This window comes from Oreochromis niloticus, linkage group LG9 (genome assembly GCF_001858045.2).
Source record: "Oreochromis niloticus isolate F11D_XX linkage group LG9, O_niloticus_UMD_NMBU, whole genome shotgun sequence".
Classification (NCBI taxonomy): domain Eukaryota; kingdom Metazoa; phylum Chordata; class Actinopteri; order Cichliformes; family Cichlidae; genus Oreochromis; species Oreochromis niloticus.
Window position 1 is genome coordinate 30,756,044 of NC_031974.2, and position 25,896 is coordinate 30,781,939.

General features: G+C 40.4%; 1 protein-coding gene across 1 annotated transcript; it reads left to right on the top strand.

The window, feature by feature from the left end:
• The first annotated feature begins 204 nt into the window (after positions 1-204).
• vopp1b (VOPP1 WW domain binding protein b) lies at positions 205-25,108 on the top strand. Its single transcript, XM_003455750.5, has 5 exons — positions 205-510; positions 8,374-8,432; positions 11,065-11,142; positions 17,753-17,886; positions 20,419-25,108. Exons 1-5 carry the CDS (start codon positions 460-462, stop codon positions 20,622-20,624), a joined length of 528 nt encoding a protein of 175 aa, XP_003455798.2. The 5' UTR covers positions 205-459; the 3' UTR covers positions 20,625-25,108.
• The last annotated feature ends 788 nt before the right edge of the window (positions 25,109-25,896 follow it).

Below are 25,896 nucleotides of genomic sequence, written 5' to 3' on the forward strand. Positions count from 1 at the left end.
TACATTTGCACGTTTTAGATTACTGCATCTATTTCTCTAGTAAAGTATAAAGAAATGAAGGTGAGTCGAAGCTTTTGCACTGTACTGTACATGTGTTGGATATGAAGTCATAGCCATTGTTCCTCTATTCTACGGGGAAGTGTAATGTCCTATGAAATGAGGAAACTGTGTGCGTGTGTGTGTTTGTAGGGCAGAGTAGGGGGTGGGGGGCTGGGAAAGGGGCGTGGAATAAACCAACATCACAGGCTATTGCAGCTTCCCATCATGCCATTTAATCTCCGTTTTTGGTCTGTTTGACCGTCGCCCGGGTTGCCTTCATCTGTCCTGTCAAACCGGCTGGATCTGCTGTCTGTGTCCGCCAGCGGGATGAAACCGACATAGAGATAACGGAGCAACCCCTCCACGGTCTCCTCCTGTCCACAAGCGGAGCTTTGCTCCCACTCTCCTACCGACGGAGATATGAGACATCCACTGCTCGATGCAGCCCTGACATTGTGGCTATTTGTAGAGGTGAGGTGTCCTCCGGTATTACTGTGGTATTAATAGAGCTGTGACGGACAGGCACGGGTTCTGGGTGACGCCGCTGGCCGTACCTTTATAAGGCTTTCGCTCGTGCCTTGTTGTTGTGCCGGGGCTGACTGTGATGTAGTTCCGATACGTTAGTGCCGACAGATCAGACCTAACAGAACCCGGCATACCCCGGCTCAATGAGAAAGGACCTCCGCTGTATGTGCGGCACTCTTTGTCAACTTCATGAACGGCACAACGAGAGACGCTCGAATATCTGAAAAAGCGCAACGTTAAGCTGGGATATAGCAACAAAATCAGAAATGTCAAAAAAAGGCAAAGCCAGTGGGATTGTGTTCGTGCAGAATAGAAGAGTGTAGAACAGTAATATGGCTTTTACCCCCACATGTGCACATCGGATTGTTTGAGTGGGTGAGCTACCTGTGATTCTGCCATCCTTTGTCTTTGTGCTCAGACCCCTATAACTCCTCAGTAGGTTACTGGGCCTGTAGGACACACGGCAGCAGTCTGAATCAGTGTACACGCAGTCATATTCATATTTCTTTTTGTAGTGTTGGTCTTTTCCTTTGATATCCTCTGATGTACCCTTCTGCACTTTTTGGGGCTATAAGGATCATTTAAAAAGAGGTGAAAACGAGCTCTAGTTTAATTTTACAGCCTCTGAATGTAGCTCACTCTTTCTATCAGCCTTGCATTGCTGACACTCCTGTCTATTCATGTAATATTAACCCTCATCATTACTATTTTATTTCATTCAGCAGATGTAGTGAGCACACATTCATTTTGAATTCAAGCAGGCTGCCTAGATGGAGTCAAGCCCTCAGACCTTGTGCTGCTACTGCAGTGTCCGCTTTGAGGACGAGTTCTGACAGCTTAGATGTTTAGTGTCACTTATAATGCCGTTGACTCACAGAAAGCATGCATTAGACCCTGGGACATGCTTCTTCGGGTAATAATAACCCTACAAACAGTGGTGCTGTTTAGTTTTCTTCACTTATGTACAAAGTGATAGCAGAGCTGTAACATTTTGGTTCTTAAGAAATCCCTGAAAATGGAAACAAGCAAACTAACTTCCTGCTAAGTTCTAGAAATTGGGCTGTTTTTAGCTCTCAGTGATGCCAGTGTTTGTTTGACATTGGGAACCGGAAATGGCAGCATTGGGAAATATTTATAAAATAAATATTAGACAGCAGTAAGCTATATATCTTAAAAGTACTGTAAGTGGGTTTGAACACTGTTTTGCAACAGAGGCAGCAACTAATGAATCCTGTGATCTTACTGGCTTTCTGTTAGATGAAAGCAGATTAGGAGAAGTCACTGTTTCACTGTTTGCTGGGCTTGAGAACACTAGTAAAACACAGACTCATACAGTGTCTGTGTTTTACACCTGAAGTGTAAATTCACCTGAAGAGATATTAAAATGTCCTTAAAGTGGAAACTAATTCATTCTCTCATTGTGGCCTGTGGGGCCTCACTCATGTCATGGTGGCTACTTCAGGTTTTCTTTTCTTTTTTGTGTGATCAGCGCTCTTAGAAGGTTTAAACTTTCTGTATGAGCTATGAAGCCTGAAATAAATTAGATTTACAATTATCAGGGACTGTTGATTAACATTATAGTGGTGCTTTGGCAGTCAAACCAGTTCTAACTGGTTCTTTATTATGACTTTTTAAAATTTTTTACTTTGATAGAAAGGACGGAGTGAAGGGTATGACGCACCGAATATGCTCCATGGCAGGCTCACACCCAGCCTGCTCAGCCAGGTGAACTATAAGCACATGGAGGCGACTGCTGTTTTGATTGAGTTTGGGGGCATATTCTTAAATCTGAAAGCTCACTTTGAATGTTGTTTTTTCTATTAAAATTAATATATTATGGGTTTCCAGTATTATTACATATTTTATTTGTTGTCCCGAGTCTGGGTTTTCTCATCAGGTTGGTAGTTACTGACTGTGTAACTTGGAAGTTCTGTGTGTTCTGTAGCATTTTGATAATACTTGAAGGAGAGGGGTGGGTGAGGTGGGGACTGATGCTCAAAAAGTGCTTCATGTCAGTATGAAGGAAAATATCACCCAACCTCACACCCCAATAATAATGAAACAGTGTTATTCAGTTCAATTTTCTTTTTTTATTCAATTCAGTTTTCATTTATACAGCGCCAAATCACAACAGTTGCCTCAAGGCATTTTATATTGTAAGATAGACCCTACAATAATACATACAGAGAAAAACCCAACAATCATATGACCCCCTATGAGCAAGCACTTTGGCAACAGTGGGAAAGAAAAACTCCCTTTTAACATGAAGAAACCCCTGGAAGAACCAGGCTCAGGGAGGGGCGGGGCCATCTGCCACCCTTTGATTGATATTGCTGTGATTTGCTTGCAGTAGAATAATCTGTCCACAGTACTTCAAATTATTATTACTGTTACTGTGTTGCCATCAGGTAAACTGCTGGTTAGATACAGCAAAAACATCCCCCTGAGACTGTTAGCTTTTTAAGAACTACAGCAGCAGGGTAATAATAAGTAAGCAAAAGCCTGGTGACTAATCATCACTTTTTTTCTTTTCATACTCCTGTAGTTAAGCTCAGTATTACCTAACGGATTAAAAAAACCTTCTTGCATTGAGTTGAGTTTGTTTTGTGGATTGCTGGGAAAACCTCAAGCTCTAAATACGCTATATTAGTCTATATAGAGTATTTGGACTGTAAAAGTTTCCTCATGTTGCCCTTGTAAACCACCAACAATATTGTAAGTCGTACAAATAATTGTAGAAACTAACATACTGTAATTTCTTGCCAAACTCAAAAGTTTATGGATGCAAAAATTCTCCAAATTCTCATTATGGCTCATAGCTTAACTTCTTTGGCCATGTGTTTACTCATACCTCAGTTTTATTTGGTGGGGCGACATAAGCATCGTCTTTAACAAAAAACTGACAATTCCGTTTGTGTCACCATATCTCTGCCCATCTAGTTTTTCAATTAATAGGCAAATTTCCAAGGTTGTATGAGAAAGAGACCACATGTTGATCAGAAAAGGATGTATCTGTGGCTATAATAACAATGTGAAGGCACTGCCACTCAGTTGTGTGACACATGGTAATTTCACCTTTCTTCTATATTCAGGAAATGCTTAGAAACTAATTGTGACTTCTATTGTTGTATGATGTTCAGATTTGAATGGGCTTCACGGCCTTTATTGACATAAACATAAAGAAGAAGTTAAACAGGTGTTAGGTATGAGCAGTTGTTGGAATTTGGGATTTGGGAACAACCAAATGGGTGGTACCAGGTTCTGCAAATATTAATTTTGAACTGGCACAGTTAAAGGAAACATCCGTGGGATCAATACTGTTGATTGATGTAATAGGACTGCAACCAGATCCTAGACTTAACGTTCTGATTGTTGCTAGTTGTTCACAATAAACTAACAAAGATAAGTAATTCAACCCCAGGTTTGCTAAATGTGAATTTTTCACATACATTCACCAGACACTTTTAGGCACACTTTAATAGTAGCTAGTTGGACCCCCTCTTTTGTCTTTAGAATTGGCTTCATAGCATAGATTTTAAAAGATTCCTCAGAGATTTTACTTTATATGACATGATAGCATCACTCAGTTGCTCCAAATTTGTTGACATGTTGAGTTTCATATTGGTTGGGTGCACTGGATTAGGGAACAGTTCAACTGGTGTGCCTAATAAAGTGGTTAGTGAGTGTAGAAATGATTGCTCCTTATAGTTTTGGGTATATGATGGAGATGGATGCAAAGAGCTTAGTACAGACCAAAACAATAAAAGTCCTCAAGTGTGTCATGCGGTGAATGATATGTGGACCCCAATGCGAAGTGGCGCTGGAAAAGGTGAAGTTTGAAATTTTCTTTTTCTTTAAATACATTTCACATGGAAACCGTCTCAGCTTTAATCTTCCTGTTTCCCTGACTTCATTGGACTTCAATATCTCGTGTCCTTGTGAAGTTTTCTGCTTTCCCATGTCCTCTGAATAAATGCATTGGATGGCTGACAAGCATGACGTAGTATCCTGTATACATACACTGACTACCGTAAATACAGGAAAAGTTGTGCAGAGTAATATAGAAATTTAGATTCATCAAAACCTAGTAAAAGGTCTGGTTCCACAAAGAAGTCTGGGTCTGGACCATGACCTAGGACATACAGGATTAGAAGAGATGGAACAAAATATTAGATTTAATGAAAAGAGTTGAAAAACTGAAGACAAGTATGACCATTACAACAACATTCATAAGCTCTCTGCGGCTATTTTCATATCAGTACTGGAAGAAAATTTTTCTTGCTTTATGTCTTATTAGGAATTTTTTTCAACACAGTCCAAGTGAGCAAAATTCAAATGAGATTGATGGCTCTGTGTTGGAGCAAAGTGGTGTTCTCGGATGTCCGACTGTTGCAGAGCTCTTCCCTTCCTGATCGTTCCGAACACTTTCGCTGCTTCTAAAAGCTTTCAGTGCAGCATACAACCATTTGAACTATTCATTCCTCCCGGTGTCCTCAATCCAAAAGCCATCTGAGCTGCTTTTAAAGCAAGAAAACACATCCTCTGGTTGCGTAATGGTCATTTTTGTCCTGTGGGAGCACAGAGGGACTCTTTTCTCCACTGTCAGCTTTTCCAACCAGCTCTAATTAGAGAAAGACAATGAACAGAGCTGGATTGTATTCATGGCTGGCAGAGGGTTGAAGACAGGATGAGAATTAGGTCCAAATACAGGTGAATGGATGGCAATAAAGTTAAAAATTGTGAAATTACGCATTTCCTTTTCCAGCAATATCTTAAATACACTTTCAGATTGATAATGTCATAAATTGTACTGTAGTTTTCTCCTGTTTCTTCCAATGTACAGGATATAACAGTGAAATAGTTCTGTTATTTCACACTCATATCCCTCATGCCAGAGGTGACTGACATTGCTTACTGAGTCATAAAGGCTTATGTTGTCTAGATGAATGTGAGATAAGAGACCAAAAACTAATAGATTTGGAGGAGGTTTGAAAGAGAGGATCAAGAGTGCTCGTATAAAAGCCTGAGCTCTTCACAGGATCTGCTTTAGTAGAATTGAGAACAGGACCAGCCAGAAAATTGGACATAGTGATAGAGAGGAGACATATAAATGGATGGTACTTGAGCCAAATCAATCGTGTTCTTTCAGACATGTTCAACACTTTCTTTGTTTAACAGAAATATTCATTCAGGAGATGAATCTTTGGTGACCCTTCTTATTTTATCATTTATACCGTGATAATGTCAACATTAGCACATCAATGGTAACTTTTTACTGTAGTTTTACAGATAAAATTAAGTACAAGTAACCTTAAGTTATTATTCCGATCCTTGGTAAATACACCTCAAATTTATATTATTATCCAGAATAACATTTACTTTGCAAGGAGTTAGCTCAAGTCAGGACTTCTAATGAACTCTAATAACACTGAAAACAAACTGGTTAAACATAAATTGAACATTTTATTGGCTAAAATTAAACGTAACAAACTGGACAGGCTTTCAGTTTAACAAAATCAAACCATATAAAACAAGATGTAACGGTGGTCATAAACTTTTAAACCAGGTTCTGGCCTCTATGCGCTTTATAATGTAAGGTAAAAATCCAACTATAACTGAGAATTATGTTACGATAAGTGTAGTCTGTCCAAAAAGCCATGAGCTGGGCTTAACATGACTCATTTTATTTGTTTTCTGGACCAGATGTGGCCTAAAATTACAGCATGTCTGATTGAGGTACATGAACTCTTGTCGAGTTGGCAAATATACAACCAGGCTCAACTTAGTTCAGTTCAATTCAAGTCAAGTTAATTTTATTTATATAACACCAAATCACAACAACAATTGCCTCAAGGCGCTTTATATTGTAAGGTAAGAACCCTACAATAATACAGAGAATACAGAAAAAAACAACACTCATATGACGCCCTATGAGCAAGTATTTTGGCGACAGTGGGAAGGAAGAAATCCCTTCTAACAGGAAGAAACCTCTAGAAAAAACAGGCTCAGGAAGAGGGAGCCATCTGTGGTGAGATGAGTGAGTGGAGAAGAAACATTCAGTGCGTCATCAGAGAGGGTGTCTGTCTCACAAGCTAAACTGGGAGCTGGTTCCACATAAAAGGGGCTTGAAAGGTGAAGGCTGTGTGTCCCATTCTACTTTTAAATACCTTAGGACTGACAAGAATGGCTGCAGTCTAAGAGTGAACTGCTCTATTCAGGTGATATGGTACTATGAGGATGCAAGATAAGAACGGGGCCTGATTATTCAAGAGCTCATATGTGAGGAGAAGAACTTTAAATTTGAATTTGGATTTATCAGTTAGCCAATAAAGAGAAGCTTTAGATGGAGTATTCCTGGGGTATTCCAGATGTAAGCCATACACTGTATGAACAAAAGTACTGAGCAGCTACAGATTGCACTGACGAGAGCTGCTCAGCGATAGAAACTCGTGCTATGAAGCTTCTGGTGCACAGTTTTTGTGGTGATTTTAAAGCCAATGAAGGTTTGGAACTCTACAGTTATTGATTCAGGAGAGGGTTGGCAATTTTTATGCACTATATATGACGTAGTGATACCCAATGACAGCAAATCAGGAAGAAGGAACAGGAGAAGCGAGTGGCTCCAGCAGATCCCAGGAACAACATCTGAGATCTCTGTCCGGAAGAGCACAGTCCTAGGAACAGCTAAGATACTGAAAAGGACCCTCAAGCTCCCAGGCCTCTGATAGAGGACCTGAGCTTGAAGGATAGACTGCCTGCAGGGGCGAGAGGGGAATTTTTGTTTGTATATAGAAATTAATAAATGAAAGAGAATAGAACTTAACTGAGGTGATGTTAATTGATGTGTTGGAGGGAGGAGGAGAGACTCAATATTAGACTCATAGAAAGACGCATCTTGTTTTACAGCGAGCTAAGTTACTTTTTAAAGACAGCAATGGTTTCAGGATGGTTTCAGCAGTGTTTCAGGGGTTTTTAAATATTTTTTTTCGGCTTTATTGGATAGATGCAGTGATGTGTGACAGGAAAGCCGAGGGAGGGGGCACACACGCAGCAAAGGGCTGCGGAGGCCTGGGTTCGGGTCCGAACGATCTCAGCCAAACGGCACGTTGCCACCCGCTCATCCCAGTGAGCCAAACTGGTGCCCGTGTTTCAGGTTTTTAGTCACAGTGAAAATGTCTCTGCCTCTTTCATCCACAATGTGTATACACAGAGTGACTTTCTGTTTTTGAGAAGCAGTTTCCTGGACTCTATTTGAGGTTTTCTTTGAAAGGGATACACAAAGGCTAAAGATATTTTTTTAAAACCCTCCGAGGCTCTCTCTTTCCAATGCAATTTAAAATGGTTTTATTCTCATGGGAAGACCAGGAAATGAGTCCATGAACACACTGGATCTTTTCTAGAGGTAAGAAGCTTTACCCTGGCATGAGAATGGAATATTCCATGAGTAAAGCACCAGTCATTTTGTGAATCTGTATACTAGAACCCATTTTACTTTGTAGTAAATGGAGTTTATTATAAATCATTTAATTACCTTTTTATTTTATTTATTTTAATTTTTTATTTTACTAAGCCCTCATTTGTCAGCTATTGGCTGGACTGTCCCAGCTGCAAACTTCTTTGTACTGCTCAGGTAACATTAATTACCCCCCTGCTCGACACCACACATAATACACTCCCGATCAAAAGTTTAAGACCATTTGAAAGACTGAGAACCATTTTGAGGCAAGAGCTGTTGCTGCTAACTGAGCTTCATTTTGTGAGTTGGAAAGAGTTGCAAGTTTTTAATCATCACCTTTTTCTCTTTTACAGTGTGTAGAGGCGAAAAAGTACTGCTGGTATTTCGAAGGTGGATACCCTATCTACTTCATGTAAGTTTTTAAACCAATGAACTCAACCCTCGGATGTCCACCACTGTGGTCACTAACGATCTTTTTCATGTATAAATGCTTTGGAGGTCTGAGATGTTTGTAAAAGAATGAGATTAAAACATGTTAGTAGATTAAACGTGTTACCCTAAAATGAGTTTCTCATGCATTACTGTTTTTATAAGCAGAAAAAAATGAAAGAACTAATGACAATGACTTTGGGAGAATATTTGACAATTAGGACTTCAAAACTAAAACTCCGCTTTTACATCACAAGTCATGGCATGCATGGAGAAGCATGCGGCAGAGGCGTGGCATGTGGTGACTACTTCTTGCTGATGTTCTAAAAACTGTGGAAATCCAAGCGATTTGACTATTCAGCTGAGAAGCAGTAACAGCTGCAGTGGCTGTGCTTGCAGCCTGAGCACCTCGCTGCAGTTTTGCAATCATTTATTACCTGGGCTGTTCACTCCATTAATTTCTGTTCATTGAATGCTATCTTATGATGTTTAATGATGTACTGTCATCATTTAACAGCCACTAATTTCTATACAGTGGGATTAATTGTAAATGAACTGCCTCTCTTAGACCGGCTCTGGCCTACAGATTTTATCCTAATGTTATGTTTCCTGTTCACATCTCTTAAATCTTTGTGGAAACTGTAATATCCCTCAAACCTAACAGAATGATAAGTGACGTGTCAACAATAATAATAATAATTAGAATATTTTAATGTGATGGAATTAGTATTTTTGTAACTAGTGATGCTAAAACACTTTTTTTATGTAAAATGTTTTGTGCCTTGCATAGAGAGTATAAATATTATGCTACCTACACACGAGGAGTGTGACAGAAACTGGCATCAACTGTATCTGGCGTGACGCAAACACTCTGCTTGCTGCATGTTTTGCAGCATCTGCAGACATTGATTAGGGCCAGAAGGGCTGGGAATGGGAGATCCCAGCATGAGAAGTCATGCTGATTGTCCATAGTCATCTATCACACACACACAGACACACACACACAGATACAGACACACACACAAACTTGTTTTTTTCCAGCTGCATTAATGCCAGTTTCCTGCTGCTCTGCACAGACTGATCAATCACAGTTGGCCTCTGTCCTGCCTGTTTGGCTCCCAGGCTGCTGGGGTTGTCAGTTAAAAGGAAACTTCTTTAAATTTTGTTTACCAAGCAGAAAGTGTGTTTAATGGAAAAATACACCTGGGTGTATTGCAAATTATAGTGGAGGAAATGTCAGGGAACTATAGTGAGACTCTCTGTACTGCAATAAAAAAAAAAGTATGCTACTGTACATATAGACTAATGTAATTTACTGTGTGTGGAAGGACTGTTTTTCCTCAGTTCTGCAGTACACTGAGGTAAAAACAGTGTTTAACTGTCCTGCAGTTGAACAACTAAAATATCTGGCAGAGATGTTTTTTCTCTGGAGTTGTATGGAGTTTCTCTAAATTCCTAATTACTGAAGACAATAAGCTTAAAAACACACGTTCAACACAAAACCATTACTATAAATAGGAAGACATTCCATCCATCATCAACTTCATTCTGTACTTGCAGAGCTTTTACCCTTGAAAGCAGCTGCTTGGTTCCTAAGTCTGAATGAATTATTGATTTCAGAGAGGTGAAATCTGTCCGTAAGAGGAGACTTTCTTTAACTAATTAAGATGCTGATGGAAATCAGTGTACTTTGCTGATGGGCTCCACCAGTGTCACACTGAAAACTATGGACTCACTCACCTCTTGAGAAGAAAGAATTTGAGATGGCTAAATCGTATTTATCTTATAACTCGAGTTGTTGTCCATGACGCCAAAATACTGAATCTGTGCAGTCAAGAACAGAATACAGAAAATACAGTCCTATGCAGGACTTCTTTTTTTACATTTGCTCAATATCTCTGAAATTAGAAACATGCTGTATCGGAGCGATCTCTTCTTCCTGTCACCAAGTGCTTGCTCATAGGAGGTCACTGGATTCTTGGGTTTTTGTATTATTGTAAGGTCTTTACCTAACAGTTGAGGCAAGTGTTGTAGTAATCTGTTGCTATATAAATAAAATTCACTGGAAGTTAATAATAAATTAAGAATGATATTTCCATCTGTAGTAATTTATATTTGGTGGCATGGTTCTACACTCTACCGAGGGCATAAATGAAATGTAAAGTTCTTCTTCTCACCCTTCCATGGAAAGCCAGAGTCTGGGAGAGCTGCAGTAAAATCCTGGAACAGATGACAGCAGATATATATTTGAGGTCAGATACAGCAAGAAAGAAAGAGGTGGGTTGCAAAGCTTCTTGCAGTTGCAGAAAAGAAGGAATGGGATAATATTCTTAAAACGATAACAATAATACAGTTGTACTCTCACTGTTGTTCAGTAGTCTCTGCCTAGTGCCAGGCACACTAGTTAAAGGTTTGTTTGTGGTCTGAAAGAAAATGGCTCAAACACTGTGTATTGTAATCTTCTATCATCTCCCAGTATTTCTCTTACCACTGCTGTGGCGCCTGCACCTCAACAGAAACTCCACCACCCCCAAGTAGCTAAACAGTAAAACAATAACAGAGGCTAACTGCTCCATGCTATTGCTGACTCATTGCTGTGTGACTTTTTGCTGCAGATGCCGTTCCTACGAGGACTGCTGTGGGACTCGCTGCTGTGTGAGAGCCCTGTCCATCCAAAGACTATGGTACTTCTGGTGAGTTACTGTGTGGGTTGGGTTTACTATATGTGCACAGCTGGGAAAACGAGCAAAGACCAAACAAACAAATAACACAATCATAAACTTGTGCACGTTTTTACCATTTTGTTTTGCAGGTGTAGCTACACTAAAGAGCTTTACCCTGTGGTTACACTGAATGTGCAGCATATGTGGACTGAGCTTTTTTTCAGTGGTGACTTCTGGCGCACACATTCGACATAGGGCTGACTGAATTACAGGCAAAACAAGAGGCTGTAATTTGTTTTTAGCATCATATTGTGTGCTCTGCTTTTATTGAGCACAGTGGGTAGAACTTCACACTGGGTTTGTGTCATTTACAGACTACAGTAGACTGTGTAGTTATTTAATTATCAAGCAAAATTCAGCAGGTACTCATCAGTGTTAGAGTAATTTCTTCTACACTGGTAAAAAAAAGTCTGTTTTTAACTTTTGCACATATAAACACCACTTATGTGTACAAATATACTGTATGTTGCTCTCATTCAGCAACCATTTCAGTGGCTATTCTGTTAGCATAATGTTCCAGCAACTGCTTTGCAAAGATATGTTTAGCTCCAAGGTTTTTGAAAATGAGAAAAGACCAAAGGTCTCGCTAAAAACATTTTAAGAGAAAGAAATAATTTTTTAAATAAAAGATAAAAATAGCTTCCCATTCTGAAATTTGACTTCTTAACATCCGCCTGATTGCTGGCAAGCTGTTTAGACTTCCATCTATTAAGTCTACCCCTAAGTCATTGGTGGATGCTAAGAGACTTTCCAGTTGGTAAAAAATTCTGGCTATTATAAAACAGCTCTTAGTTCATAGGATCAGTTTCCTCAGTTTTAATGACAAATTTATGGGGTTTTCTTATTAAATACAACATGATAAATGTTTACATTATGACCCCCTTAATGTCCACAGTGATAATAGTTACAATTCCTAAATTCATGGCTCAAAAGGACCTAACACACAAGATGCCAAAATGCTGTTCTCGTTGAACAAACCTTTATTCATGAAAGTGTGATTACTCTGTCAGTGCGCCCCAGGGCAGCTGTGGCTACAATGTAGCTTGCCATCACCAGTGTGTGAATGTGTGTGTGAATGGGTGAATGACTGAATGTAGTGTAAAGCGCTTTGGAGTCCTTAGGGACTAAGTAAAGTGCTATACAAATACAGGCCATTTACCATTTTACTTATAAAGAATGAACATAAGTAACCGAGTTGGGAGGCCCAGCAAAAGCAAAGCAAACAGAAAAAGGACCAGCCGCACTTTCGGGATCACTCTGTCGGGTGTAGAGAGTCCACTTTGAGGATCTCCTTAATCCCACTGCCACATCTTCTGTAATGGAAGCAGAGAATGGGGATGAGGGGGATGACTTGCCTGTCACTGGGGGTGAGGTCACTAACGTAGTTAAAAACTGCTTAGTGGCAGGCACCCTGGGGGGGAGGTGGTTCTCCCTTAGTTCCTTGAGGCTTTGGGTGTTGTGGCTTTATTTTGGCTGACAAGTCTCAGCACCTCTGGGTTGGCAGACTGGGGTGGAGTCACACTTCTCAGCCTCCCTGGTCTGTACCAGGATACAGGAGAGGAAAGTCCATGAGTTAGTTGAACGTAGGAGTCAGGAGGACTGGACCAGCTCAAGGATATTTGAGGGTGTGTGGGAGTTTGCCCAACCAGTCTTCCTGTGTTTTGTGGACTATCCTGTGAGGTGGTGCTGAGGGAGTATGGGATGTCTGGGGTGTTGTTATGGGCCACTTGTACACCAGAGCTGCCCTATGTCACTGACTCTATTTATAGTTTTATAGACCTGGCGGCAGAGGTGGGACCAAGTCATTGTTTTGCAAGTCTCAAGTAAGTCCCAAGTCTTTATCCTCAAGTCACAAGTCAAGTCTCAAGTAAAGTCAAGCAAGTCAGAGTCAAGTCGCAAGTCAAGACAGACAACTTTCAAGTCCCAAGTCCGAAACTTTGAATTTCAAGTCCTTTCAAGTCTTTTTTTTAACCCTCTGGGGTCCCGGGTATAATTGGCCGTTCTTGACTACTTTTGATTTTACTTCTATATTTCACTTTTAAAATATGTTTTTCTTGCCTTGTTTGGTATCATTATTTACAGCACAACCTCAAATATCTGAAATTTGAGTTATTTTTTTCATTTTGGTATACTATATTAGCACAGTTGATCTAAATTCAGACAAAAAATTCAGAATCCGAGTAGAAAAAAGTAATATTTTTTTACATGTTTAACGAATCATTTTCATAACTTGAAATGCAAATAGAAATTGTACATTTCTAAAAATTATGCACAAGTTTTGCAAACAACAAAGTTATATGGTACTATTTACCTAAAAATGCAGCCAAGGCCTCAGGCGTTTTTTATATAACCATTTAAATCTATTTACAGAACAATCAGGTGTGCTGCATCAAATAAGAAGGCACACAAATTATTTGTGCCAGTCCAAAAAATGTAGTTTGTGTTCAGTATAAGACAGAGGAGAACACCACAGGCCTAAACCCTGCAGGTCTGACAACTGGAGGTGCAACAGTCCAGTTTTCTATGTGGAGACAGCGTTTACACTGGAATCTGCCTCTGACAGCTTTTTTAGATCAAATATGAAATTCAGCAGTCTAACCGACACACAATACAAAACAATAACTACACAACAAACTAACTATAGCCTCCAAACACGCTAAACGTCACTAATGTCTCACATATGAAAACTCTCTCTCTCTCTTTCTTTCGCTCGCCCGCTTTCCGTCGCGGGTGTCACTCCTAAAAACTTCCCCTTCTCCCTAAACAACCAAATGTCACATGTTGCCTTATCATTTTTTTGATTGGCTGACATGGTAAACTCTAACACCAATAGGGAAGGGGTGTTTTTTCTTTTTCTTTTTTCACTCGCAAGTGGAGAGCGTATGCTAGGCTGTCTGTAGAAAACGCCGTTTTTGTCTAGCATCCCTGTTGAGAATAACCTTTGCAAATAAACAACAGCTAATAATATAAGATCAAAGTATTTTATTTGATGTATTGACATAAATGACAGAAGAAAAAGGCCATGTATAGCAGGACTACTCAATTACACACTAAGGTGGGCCAGATTTTCTAACCAAAAAAATTTTTTTTCCCTGGCTCAGACATGCAAAAGTTAAACACGACCATACACTAATTGCAAATTAAACACAGTGATTTTGAATTGTGATGTGATGGTAAAATAAATATTTGTCAGTCTAAACTGGGTTAAATCTACGGGGTTAATGATGGGGAGGAGACGGAGAGAGACTGAGTACAGCTACAGAACCCACTTTCTGAAACGGACCCTGCTCACCATTCACCGACAATTCTGAGCTAACAAGTTGCATGTTATTCTTGGATGCGCTTGCAGGACCGGATTTAAAATAGCATGACAAACATATCATACCTGTTAAAGCCAAACAGTATCATCAACGTAGCCCGAAGAACATTTGCTAATAAGATGAAGTTAGCTAAGTCAGCTGTCTCATCGTAGCAAAAAAAAAAAAGCACCACCTACCGTTCTTTATGCAACTTCAAATGTCGGACAAAGTTGGAAGTTGTTCCATCTCCGTCTGTGATTCTCTTCTTGCATGTTTTGCATATTGCATTTCGTTTTTTGTTGACTACTTCGTAGTTTATGTACCCGAAAGAAATTACTCTTGGGAGCATTTTTGGCTCGAGCGTTTTTGTTCTTGTTTTTTTCAAATCTGGTTAATTTGATTGGCTGTGCTACAGCCCACGCTCACATACATACGGAGTGTGGTAAGAATGAATGAATGAATAAAGTGAATTAATGGTCCGCACTTTTTTATATAATATGTATGTTAAATTTTAGATTTGGGTAAAATATCAAGTCTTTTCAAGTAAACAGGTTCAAGTCCAATTCAAGTCCCGAGTCACTGGTGTAAAAGTCCAAGTCAAGTCACAAGTCTTACAACCTTTTTTCAAGTCAAGTCTAAAGTCATAAAATTAATGACTCGAGTCTGACTCAGTCCAAGTCATGTGACTCGAGTCCACACCTCTGCCTGGCGGAGCCTTTGGATTTCATCTTTGCTTTTCACAGATGATGTGATTGTGTTGGCTTCATCAGGTGGTGACAAGAAGCTTGCGCTGCGGTTCACTGCCGAGTGTAAAGGGGTGGAAATTAGAATCAGCACCTCCACATCTAAAACTAAGGTTCTCAGCCAGACAAGGGCGGGGTCTCCAGTCTGGAATGAATTACTGCTCCCAAGTGGAGGAGTTTAAGTATCTCAGGGTCTTGTTCACAAGTTTGGGAAGAGTGGAACTGGAGATTGACAAATGATCCGGGGGAATACCAATCTGTTATGGTGAAGAGAAAGCTGAGTGTTAGACAGATGTCTCTTAGGCAAGGTGTTTCTGGGACTGTCCTGCCAAGAGCAGACCTCAGGGCAGACCTAGGAAGCTGTCACGGACCTGGGTCGTTTTTCCTAGTGTCTCTATGATTTTGGACCTTTAGTGGTTATTTAAATATTCTGTGTCTCCTAGCTTCCAAATATCTGTTTGCTAGTGTCTCTATTGTTTTTTTCATTATACAGGGTGGGCCATTTATATGGATACACCGTAATAACATGGGAATGGTTGGTGATATTAAAGTCGTGTTTGTGGCACATTAGTATATGTGAGGGGGCAAACTCCTCAAGATGGGTGCTGACCATGGTGGCCATTTAGAAGTCGGCCATCTTGGATACAACTTTTGTTTTTTCAATAGGAAGAGGGCCATGTGACACATCAAACTTATTGGTAATGTCACAAGAAAAACAATGGTGTGCTTGGTTTCAAGGTAACTTTATTCTTTCATGAGTTATTTACAAGTTTCTGACCACTTATAAAATGTGTTCAATGTGCTGCCCATTGTGTTGGATTGTCAATGCAACCCTCTTCTCCCACTCTTCACACACTGACAGCAACACCGCAGGAGAAATGCCAGGACAGGCATCCAGTACCCATAGTTTCAGGTGCTGCACATCTCGTATCTTCACACCATAGACAACTGCCTTCAGATGACCCCAAAGATAAAAGTCTAAGGGGGTCAGATCGGGAGACCTTGGGGGCCATTCAACTGGCCCACGACGACCAATCCACTTTCCAGGAAACTGTTCATCTAAGAATGCTCGGACCTGGCACCCATAATGTGGTGGTGCACCATCTTGCTGGAAAAACTCAGGGAACGTGCCAGCTTCAGTGCATAAAGAGGGAAACACATCATCATGTAGCAATTTCAAATATCCAGTGGCCTTGAGGTTTCCATTGATGAAGAATGGACCCACTATCGTTGTACCCCATATACCACACCAAACCATCACTTTCGTTGTTCCAACAGTCTTGGATGGATCCATCCAATGTGGGTTAGTGTCAGACCATTAGCGGTGGTTTTGTTTGTTAACTTCACCATTCACATAAAAGTTTGCCTCATCACTGAACAAAATCTTCTGCGTGAACTGAGGGTCCTGTTCCAAGTTTTGTTTTGCCCATTCTGCAAATTCTGTGCGCCGATCTGGGTCATCCTCGTTGAGATGCTGCAGTAGCTGGAGTTTGTAAGGGTGCCATTTGTGAGTAGCTAATATCCGCCGAAGGGATGTTCGACTAATGCCACTCTCCAGTGACATGCGGCGAGTGCTACGCTGTGGGCTCTTGCTGAATGAAGCTAGGACAGCCACTGATGTTTCTTCATTAGTGACAGTTTTCTTGCATCCACATTTTGGCAAATCCAACACTGAACCAGTTTCACGAAACTTAGCAAGCAGTTTGCTGACTGTAGCATGGGAGATGAGTGGTCTCATAGGGTCAATGGCTGTGAACAAAGAGAAACTTGTAAATAACTCATGAAAGAATAAAGTTACGTTGAAACCAAGCACACCATTGTTTTTCTTGTGACATTACCAATAAGTTTGATGTGTCACATGGCCCTCTTCCTATTGAAAAAACAAAAGTTGTATCCAAGATGGCCGACTTCTAAATGGCCGCCATGGTCAGCACCCATCTTGAGGAGTTTCCCCCCTCACATATACTAATGTGCCACAAACACGACTTTAATATCACCAACCATTCCCATTTTATTACGGTGTATCCATATAAATGGCCCACCCTGTAGATTTCTGTTAGTGAAGTTACTGTTTCCTTTGTATTTTGGAGTTCTTTTGTATCCTTATATCGGCCTTTATTAAAGGGCTTGTCTTCTGTTTAACCTTGTCTGCCCGTGGGAGTCTGTGAGTCTGCTCGTGGGTCCTAATCTCCACGATCAGCTAAATCACCGCAGTAAACAACTCAATGTCCCCCCGGATGAGCTGCAAGAGGTGGCTGGGGTGGCTGGGCTTGTCTACTCAGACTCCAGCCTCCAACCTGAACCTGGATAAGCAGCAGAAAGTGAATAAATGGAACCGACAATATATTCATAACATCAGAGATGTCTTTCAGTCCTAGAAAACAGCAAATGTAGCTTTCATGCTTAATAACATTTTTTGGTAGAAAAGTCATGTCAGTGTTGACATGCTAGCTGGATAGTTTGCCACATAACGTCATCATACTGATTTTAGCCAGAACTCCTGTATTTACAGTGATATGTTTTGTTTTTTCTTCTCAGGGTACTGCTGATGATGGGAGTGTTGTTCTGCTGTGGTGCAGGCTTCTTCATTCGCAGAAGGATGTACCCATCTCCTTTGAGAGACGAGCCAGCCTTCAACGTCTCCTTCACTAGGCACCCTGTTACCACACCAGGTACAGTAGGCTTTATACAGGTGCACAAATGTGGGTAAAAGTGACAAACTAAGATGCAGTAAAACTTCATATTAAATAAAAAGAAAAATTAAAAGGGTGTGAGATTTGTGTTTACCATGGAAAACCGTTGAGTTGAACACTAGCTTTGTGGATGCCAGTGCAAGAAAGTGAAGTCAGAAAAAGAAGACATGGTTGCATCAAACTTACTCCAAAGTACAAGGCCCATGTTTTGAGGACCAGCACACTTAACTCAAACATTCTGCATACGTTTCTTTTATTAAAGTTCGGCAGCCGTGTGGCTCTGTTTATGAACGCAGTGGTTTGACTAACATGTACTTATGCTGTCAGCTGGAGTGTATTTTAAACACCAATCCTTATAGTGAAAATACAAACTGTATCACTCTATGAGCCCTAAAAAGTATAATAATAAAATCATTTAAAAATGCATACTTTAAAATGTGTATATAAAGGCCATCTGGACTGCTGAAGTATACTTTATAGTCCGAAATGAGGGAAGTGGATATGACAGGCACCCTAAGAACTGAATCTTTGCATAAGAGACAAACAGGCACAAACATGGTTTCCTTTTTAAAAACTATTCAGGCAGACATCACACATCATCTCAAATGCTTTTCCAGTCAGTTAGTATGTTATTATTATTATTATCATTATTAATAAAATAATAATAACAACATATAGAGAAAATCATTTGTATGTGAAAAATTTTAAAAATCAACAAAGCAAAGTAGAAATAAAATGTTAACACTGATGTGCTGCACAGTGGAGGAACGTTTCTGATATCTGTCCTTATGGGAGCGGACCAGAATCACTCTGTTAGAAAATGTGCCGTGTGGGTGGTCAAGATTGTCCAAGCTAACGGTTTTGCCCTCCTCACCACCATTTACAGCCTTCCTGATTAGTTCATTCAGTCTATGGGTGCTGCCAGCTGTGATGCTGCTCCCCGCCACAGCAAAGTAGACACGACAGCCACAACGGACTGATAGAAAATCTCCAGCATTTTACTGCACATGTTGAAGTACCTCAGCTTCCATAGCAAATAAAGTCTGCTGATCTCCTTCTTGTATGCAGTCTGCGCTTGTCTTCCAGTGGGCGTCCAGGTACTTGTACTCACTCCTTCACCACATTGGCATGCTGTTCAAGGATAGATGCTTGCTGGGTTGCTGGATGCATGGTAGCTGGCCTCTTACGCATTTCTTTGAAGCATCTTTTTGGTCTCATTTACATCGAAAGAAGATCAATCACGTCCATCTTCTTCCGCTTATCCGGGACTGGGTCGAGGGGGCAGCAGCCTAAGCAGAGAAGTCCGGACCTCCCTCTCCCCAGCCACCTCCTCCAGCTTGTCCGGTGGAACACCAAGGCGTTCCCAGACCAGCTGAGAGATATAATCTCTCCAGCGTGTCCTGGGTCTGCTCCGGGGCCTCCTCCCGGTGGCACATGCCCGGAACACCTCACCCAGGAGACATCCTTGTCAGATGCCCAAATCACCTCAACTGGCTCCTTTCGATGTGGAGGAGCAGTGGCTCTACTCTGAGCCCCTCCCAGATGGCTGAACTCCTCACCCTATCTCTAAGGGATCATGCTGTGATCGAAAGGAGATTTCTCCTGGAACACTCCATGAAATCACTTTGGTCCATCAAATCCAACCACTGCAGAAACAAACCCTGGCGTGTCCCATTTATGTCTCCTCAGTAGATAAACTTTTCTAAGTCTGTTCATTATGCTCAACATTATGTCCCCCCAGCATCCTTTAGTTCAGACATGAGACTTTGGGTGAGAGCAGAGCAGCTGTTAAAACTCTTGTCATAATTTTACATGGATGGAATTTTACTTTGTGTCAGTCAACCAAGCAGAAAATTAAGTGGAACGTTCCAATAATAGCACAGCGTCAAACTCTCTGAAAAGGTGACCCGGAGGAGGATGTTTTTACTCGTTTTTCTCTCTGATGAACTCCAAAGTAAAGTCAGCATCTCAGCCTGCTTGTTCTAATCTTCTCTGACACCCTGCTTGTTTAAGGCTTTGGGTTGAAGGCAGAAAGATAAATAAGGAATCAGTGATGTAACTGTGGTAGTGAAGAAACGATCGATGGAGAGGATTTCTGCTCAGTGAGTAATAAAGTGGTATTCAGTGGTACTGGCAGTCTGTCCTTACTGATTATCAGAGAGTTTTAGGAATAACAATAACACTGAAGATTTTTTTACTATAAACATGAGACCAGTTTATGTACTTGTACCTGTTATATTTTAGTTTTGATTTTTAACAAATTTTCAAGAATTTCAATTTTGTTTTCACTTTCTTATCATGATTATGGGGCATGGATAGATGCACTGTGTTCTTTGATGGCTGAAGCAGAGCTCTATTGTTTATAGTAAATGTGAAAAAGGTTTTGGATATTTAACATATGAATACCAGAATGAAATCGCTCATGTGAATGCTGTCGTAACAGCTTATTTTTAAACTTGAGATTTTAAAGGAAAAGCATTTTAATCATTTTTTAATTTTCTTTTCCTGCAGTTTCCCAGCAGCCAGGGAGCATGCAGGGCTTCGGGGTGAACGGATTGGCAGGAGGCGACCCAGGGGTTGCCATGACACACCCGCCGTACCCGCCACAGCCTGGCTCCACCCATATGATGATGGGTTCCTATCCGCCACCTCCATCGTACTGCAACCATCCTCCACCGCCCTACGAACAAATATTTAAAAACAGCGACAAGAAGTGATGTCTACAAGGACTCGAGGATGAAATGAAATAAGGGAATGTGGCACTGAGGCTGAATCATCAGGATGTTTAGACACACAGGGGCACGTGCCAGTGGACAGCGTTTTTTTGATGTAAAAACTGGAAAACACACACTCTTCTCCCATGTGGAAAAGACTGAAAAAGCACAGTAACCAGTCACTCATTCACCATTTCCTTTCTAGCTCACACTACACACAAACAGATTCATCTGTGAGGCCTCCTTTTTCTGGATCCCCATGTATGTACCAGCTTTTTGAGCTGACGATAAGTGAGGATGGACGGAGTAAGGCAGAGGTTTAATTCAGTATCTCCCTCAGAAAAAGAAACTGCCATGTGCTTTCAACATTTTGATTTTTAAAAGTGCTTCTAAGATTCTTCTTCTATTAGGAAAACTGAAAATACTGACAGCGAGCTCCATAATTATAAAAAGGTCAGTTAGAAAATGCCTTGTGTAGCCAGCTTTTTAGTGCAACAGCTCTTTACATAACGATGAGATCACGATCCATTTTATGTTACAGATGTTTTTCCCAGTCATGGTGGCTCATTTTCCTGAAAGCAGTGACAGTTTCGCCTCAACACAATTTATGTTCTCGCTCTTTTCATCAGCGTCAGATGTCGATTCTTAGTGCGAGGACAAACGAGAGGGCGTGTCACTTCTCTGAGTTTCACTGACACGTGGCACGATTAGCTCTTTGGGTAAATGTCTGTGCCTGAGAGGCAGCACATGTAAGAACAGGAACATCTACTGTTGTTTTGGGAACAGTGTTTGTGTACTCACTCAAAAAAGTCATGCATCACATCATTTGTCATGCTACATTAATTTTGCATTACTCACCAACATGGCTTGTAGTACATAATTAAGTTAACATGTATACCTTAGCCTGCAGTCCCACTGACACAAGAACACACAAGGTTCTTTTTTGTATTTGACTGCTCCTCTGTGCTTTTGTTGAAGTCGAAAGTCAAGCTTGGTTGCGGTCGGTATGCATTCAGTTTTACATCATTCTGGGTTCTGTTGTTTTGACTACATTTATTGGCCTTTCTTTTTCAGGCAATTAAAACTGTTTCATCACAGTTTAAAGTAAATGATGGTACTATGTGTCTCTGTGGGACAGCAGTGATATGTCTTTTCCATCATCGTAAAATTCAGTCTAGCCTGATTTCTTACAGACTGTCAGGCTGTCAGACAACACAAAGGCAGATTTAACAATATATCAGTGAAAACAGAAAAACTTATTCAGAAGACACAGCAGCACACCAGAACCCTAACATAACCACTGCAACAACATATGCCAGTTCAGAACTGCTGAATGCGGTATGTGGATGGTAGCATTTTCCATGGCTGTGTGACGGATGGTGCAGCATCGGAGATGCAGCAGTGATGCTCTTCTATCCTGTGTCAGACCTGCTGAGTCACTGTGTGTGCAGAGCACAGGGCACATCTAGGAAACCATCACTTACATTCATCTTATTTGAGGATGTTAATGGACCATATACTCTGCAAATGTGACCTTCCTCCATTAACAAGCTTTTTGCTACGATGCTCATTTTTCCATAACATCGCTGCAACATGCATCAATCCTTCGTTTGCACATTTTTGTTAAAACCCCTAAAATTAGAGCTCCAGATTTATAAAATATTTGGACCTAAATTATTATTTAGCAATTCTTCAATATTTATGCACAGTAAAATATGATTTGATGCTTGTTCAAATGATTTATTCTTGTACAACCTCTGGTACCTGATGATGAAGATAAATGGAATTATGTATTATTGATGCCGTGGTTTTAATTCATTTACTGGCTCAGCGTGTTTGCATGAGAGTGGCGGGCAGATCTCAGGCTGTCTCTGAGTGTTAAATAGTTAAATGCTGCCGGATGTCCATCAGTCCTACATGTTGAAGCATGCATGCCCTGCTCGTGTTATATTTTTTTAATCAGGCAGTGGATCTGGACACTGTGTTTTATCTGGTTATTTCACACTGAGTGATGTTCTTTTAAAGGTTGTATGTGACAGTAAGTGCACGCTAAAATGGGACGTTAGCAGTATTGTGGCACAGTGTACAGGAACCATGCAACATTATATGCTGTAGAATGCATTGAGCTAAAACCACGATGGTCAGTAAACCTCAAAGCCAGCAGCAGCACAAGGCAGCTGATCACAATCTGCACACAAAGAAAACAAGTGATGCTCTAAGTAGTGTTTTGAACACTGGGACATGCTCATTAGTTCACATGAACCTGTCTGTGAGCATAATATGGTTTGCCCCTCAGTGTCAGCACTGAGCAGGGCATCACGATTTGATCTACAATATTATCTGTCCAAAGTCATGTTCAGTTTAACACACAGTGTCACAGCACTAATTCATGATTTGTGATGGCATCAAAGACATATTGTACATTTAGAAGGATAAGAACTTTTCCTTATTGCCTTTCGCCAAACCATTCACTGTTCGGTATGCTAATGATATTCCAGACTCACTGTATACATATTCTGACACATGCTCTGAGTAATTATGGCTGAATATAACGAAAATTTGGAAAAGGTGATTTTTTTCCCTTTCTGGTATTGTAGGTACTCTCAGCAGATTATGTACTGAGGCTGTAGCTCATTCACTGCTGAAGAAGGAGGAAACCCACAAGCACAGCAAAAACTGCAGTAATCTACTTTAGGTTGTTTCAGGTAGCGGCACACATTTGATTTGGTGGGCCCCAAGGAGTTTTGTGTATTTTCTCCCAGGATCAAACTTTAGCTTGACAGACAGACGCGTAAACCACTTTACTATGGAGCCACTATAACTGGCACCAAAAAACAAGATGGCTAATAGTGCAGCGGTCACTCTGACTCTGGACAGTAAGAGGGTGAATGATATAATAATTTACAAAAACCACTATTTAAACATGCATTCACACCAAGAGAGGAAATACTTCTGAGTTTAAACTCAGTATTCTGAAAAAAATCTGAATTCTAGGAGTTAGAGTTGTTCGTGGAATTTTTAAGAGGGAAGACATTTCACAAACTGACTTGTTACACTGGCATCCCATTGCAGTACAATGCTTGAATTCGGGAGCTCTTTAGATCAACCTGTTCTTTCACCTGAATTCAAACGTTAAGAGGTGTGGCCTATTTTGGACCAGGTACTGGATCTAGTGTTCAAGCAATTCAGCTTCTCAAAATTATAACAGTTGCTACAAAATTTGAAAGTTCATGCATGTGGAATTACAAATAAAGCGAGGAGAGGCACAGATCCACAAGACTTGCTTGCTTTAATGTGAATGCACTTATAATGGGAGATGTAAAATTGTCCTCAAAAATATAATAAATATCAATCAATGACGATCAGTGATGGTTTGCAAACAGTGGTGGGCCACACACCGCATTGGTGGGGTGTGTGGCCCACCAGGTGAAAAAATATGACATGAAACTAAAGTGAATTACTGTGATTTTACTGTGTTTATTGTGCTGCTACATTTTCACTTTTACAATGTGGATCTTTTGTTATTTGTGATGACTGATAAAAATTGTAGTGTGGGATCTTTCTTTAGCTTCTGAAGTGGGGCAGGTCTGAGAACAAAATTACTGCAGTACAATAAGTACTCATAGCTGCTGATATTTCGTCCCCCTCCTAGATAATGATACCAGCATAAGGTAGCAAGGTTTGATCCCTAGGCAGGCATTACCAGTCCTTGCTCTCTGTTTATGAAATTGGTCAAAAATCTGCACATAAATACATTTTTAAACACATTAAACATGGTTAACCAGCAACTCATCACTTGAATAAAGCATTGTATGTTTGTGCAAATTAGAAACCATGTGTGTGTAATCTGACTTGAGATCAACATTTCATCAATATTGTATTTCAACCGTTGGTGGTGCTTTTAAAAGAACTGAATTAGGGTATAGTTTATTATAACTGTTTATGCTTTTAAGATAAGTTATATTTTTAATTTCACACCATGCGTGTTGATCACACAGAACAATGCCATACCTTCTGGGTTGACAGCAGACATGAAAGACTTGTACAGCTGAATAGCAGAGCCCATACTGCCATTGGATTTATGTTTGCACAACAAACACGACGACAGCATTGTGAATACTGTTTCATGAGATTTCTGAGAGCTGTCACACTGTTAACGTCTGCAATGTGCACACACACACTTGTGTGAAGTTAGAGGCCATGTGTGATTCTTGTCTGAGTGCTGGGCTCCCACAGGTAACCAGCAACAGGTTTTAGATTGACTCTGGGTTGTTTCTGGTGTCAAGCAGTTGGGCTGGGAATAGAGAGCACAATATTAGAAAGGTATTCAGTTCAATCATCTCAAACTATGCAATAGATACTGAAATAGGTGAAGCATTTTGATCCTGCTTTTCTCCTCCCACATTTACCTCTTTTTCTCTTTTTCATCTGCTTTCAGACTTACATTGTATATTGTGAAATATGTAAATAAAGGTCACTTCTAATGAGATGGCATACTGACCTGTTTCTTTGAATCTTTCTTGTTATACCACAGTGACATCGCTGAAGGTGATGACTCCAATAACAGAATATATACAGTTATGTGCAAAATAATAGCAGTGTGTTTAAAGCAACAGATGAAAAATTCCATGTTCCTAATAGCATTTATTTCCATATATACAAAGGCACTGGGAGCTGTGCACATTCAATCCCATATGTAAACATGAACTGTTTTTCCTTCCTGGATTATTTACAGTATGAACTGAAAATGAAATGAAGCACTTCTTTGAATATTTTTCCCTTTTCCAATCAACTTTTTGATCAAAGTTCTTTCTCCCTCAGTGCAACTAGAACAAGCCATTTTACTCACTGAGCAAAGGCTAAAACCAGCAGGTACAGCATCTGCTGCCTTCCTTTCTTAAATAAGGGCCATAACTGACACCCATTTCTTCACAGATTGAATGACCTCCCTAACTGAAGTCCACACTGCTATTAATTTGAATACATCCCTTTCATTAAATGAGTCAATTATCCCCAATTAGCAGCATGCATGTCATGTGCGTTAAGTCTGTTGGTTGGCCATTACTCTGCTACACCTAGTCATGAGTTTGTTCCAATGTTGTATCATCATTTCTGCCAAAATCAGTGCTTAAACACATTAGTAATGTTAAACTGCTATTATTTTGCACATAACTGTATATATAAAAGATAGGCAACCACTGTGCAATCACTAGGGTTTTTCCTACATTTCCTACCCTCCACAGGAAATGCTCTCAGCTGTAGGCCACTCTCCTGG

What these genes read in the sequence shown, in the direction of transcription:
- vopp1b (XM_003455750.5), top strand. Translation starts at nt 460, where the DNA reads ATGAGACATCCACTGCTCGATGCAGCCCTGACATTGTGGCTATTTGTA. An exon ending in GGATACCCTATCTACTTCAT is followed by an intron (nt 8,433 to 11,064) that starts GTAAGTTTTTAA and finishes TTTTTGCTGCAG; the next exon opens with ATGCCGTTCCTACGAGGACT. An exon ending in GCACCCTGTTACCACACCAG is followed by an intron (nt 17,887 to 20,418) that starts GTACAGTAGGCT and finishes CTTTTCCTGCAG; the next exon opens with TTTCCCAGCAGCCAGGGAGC.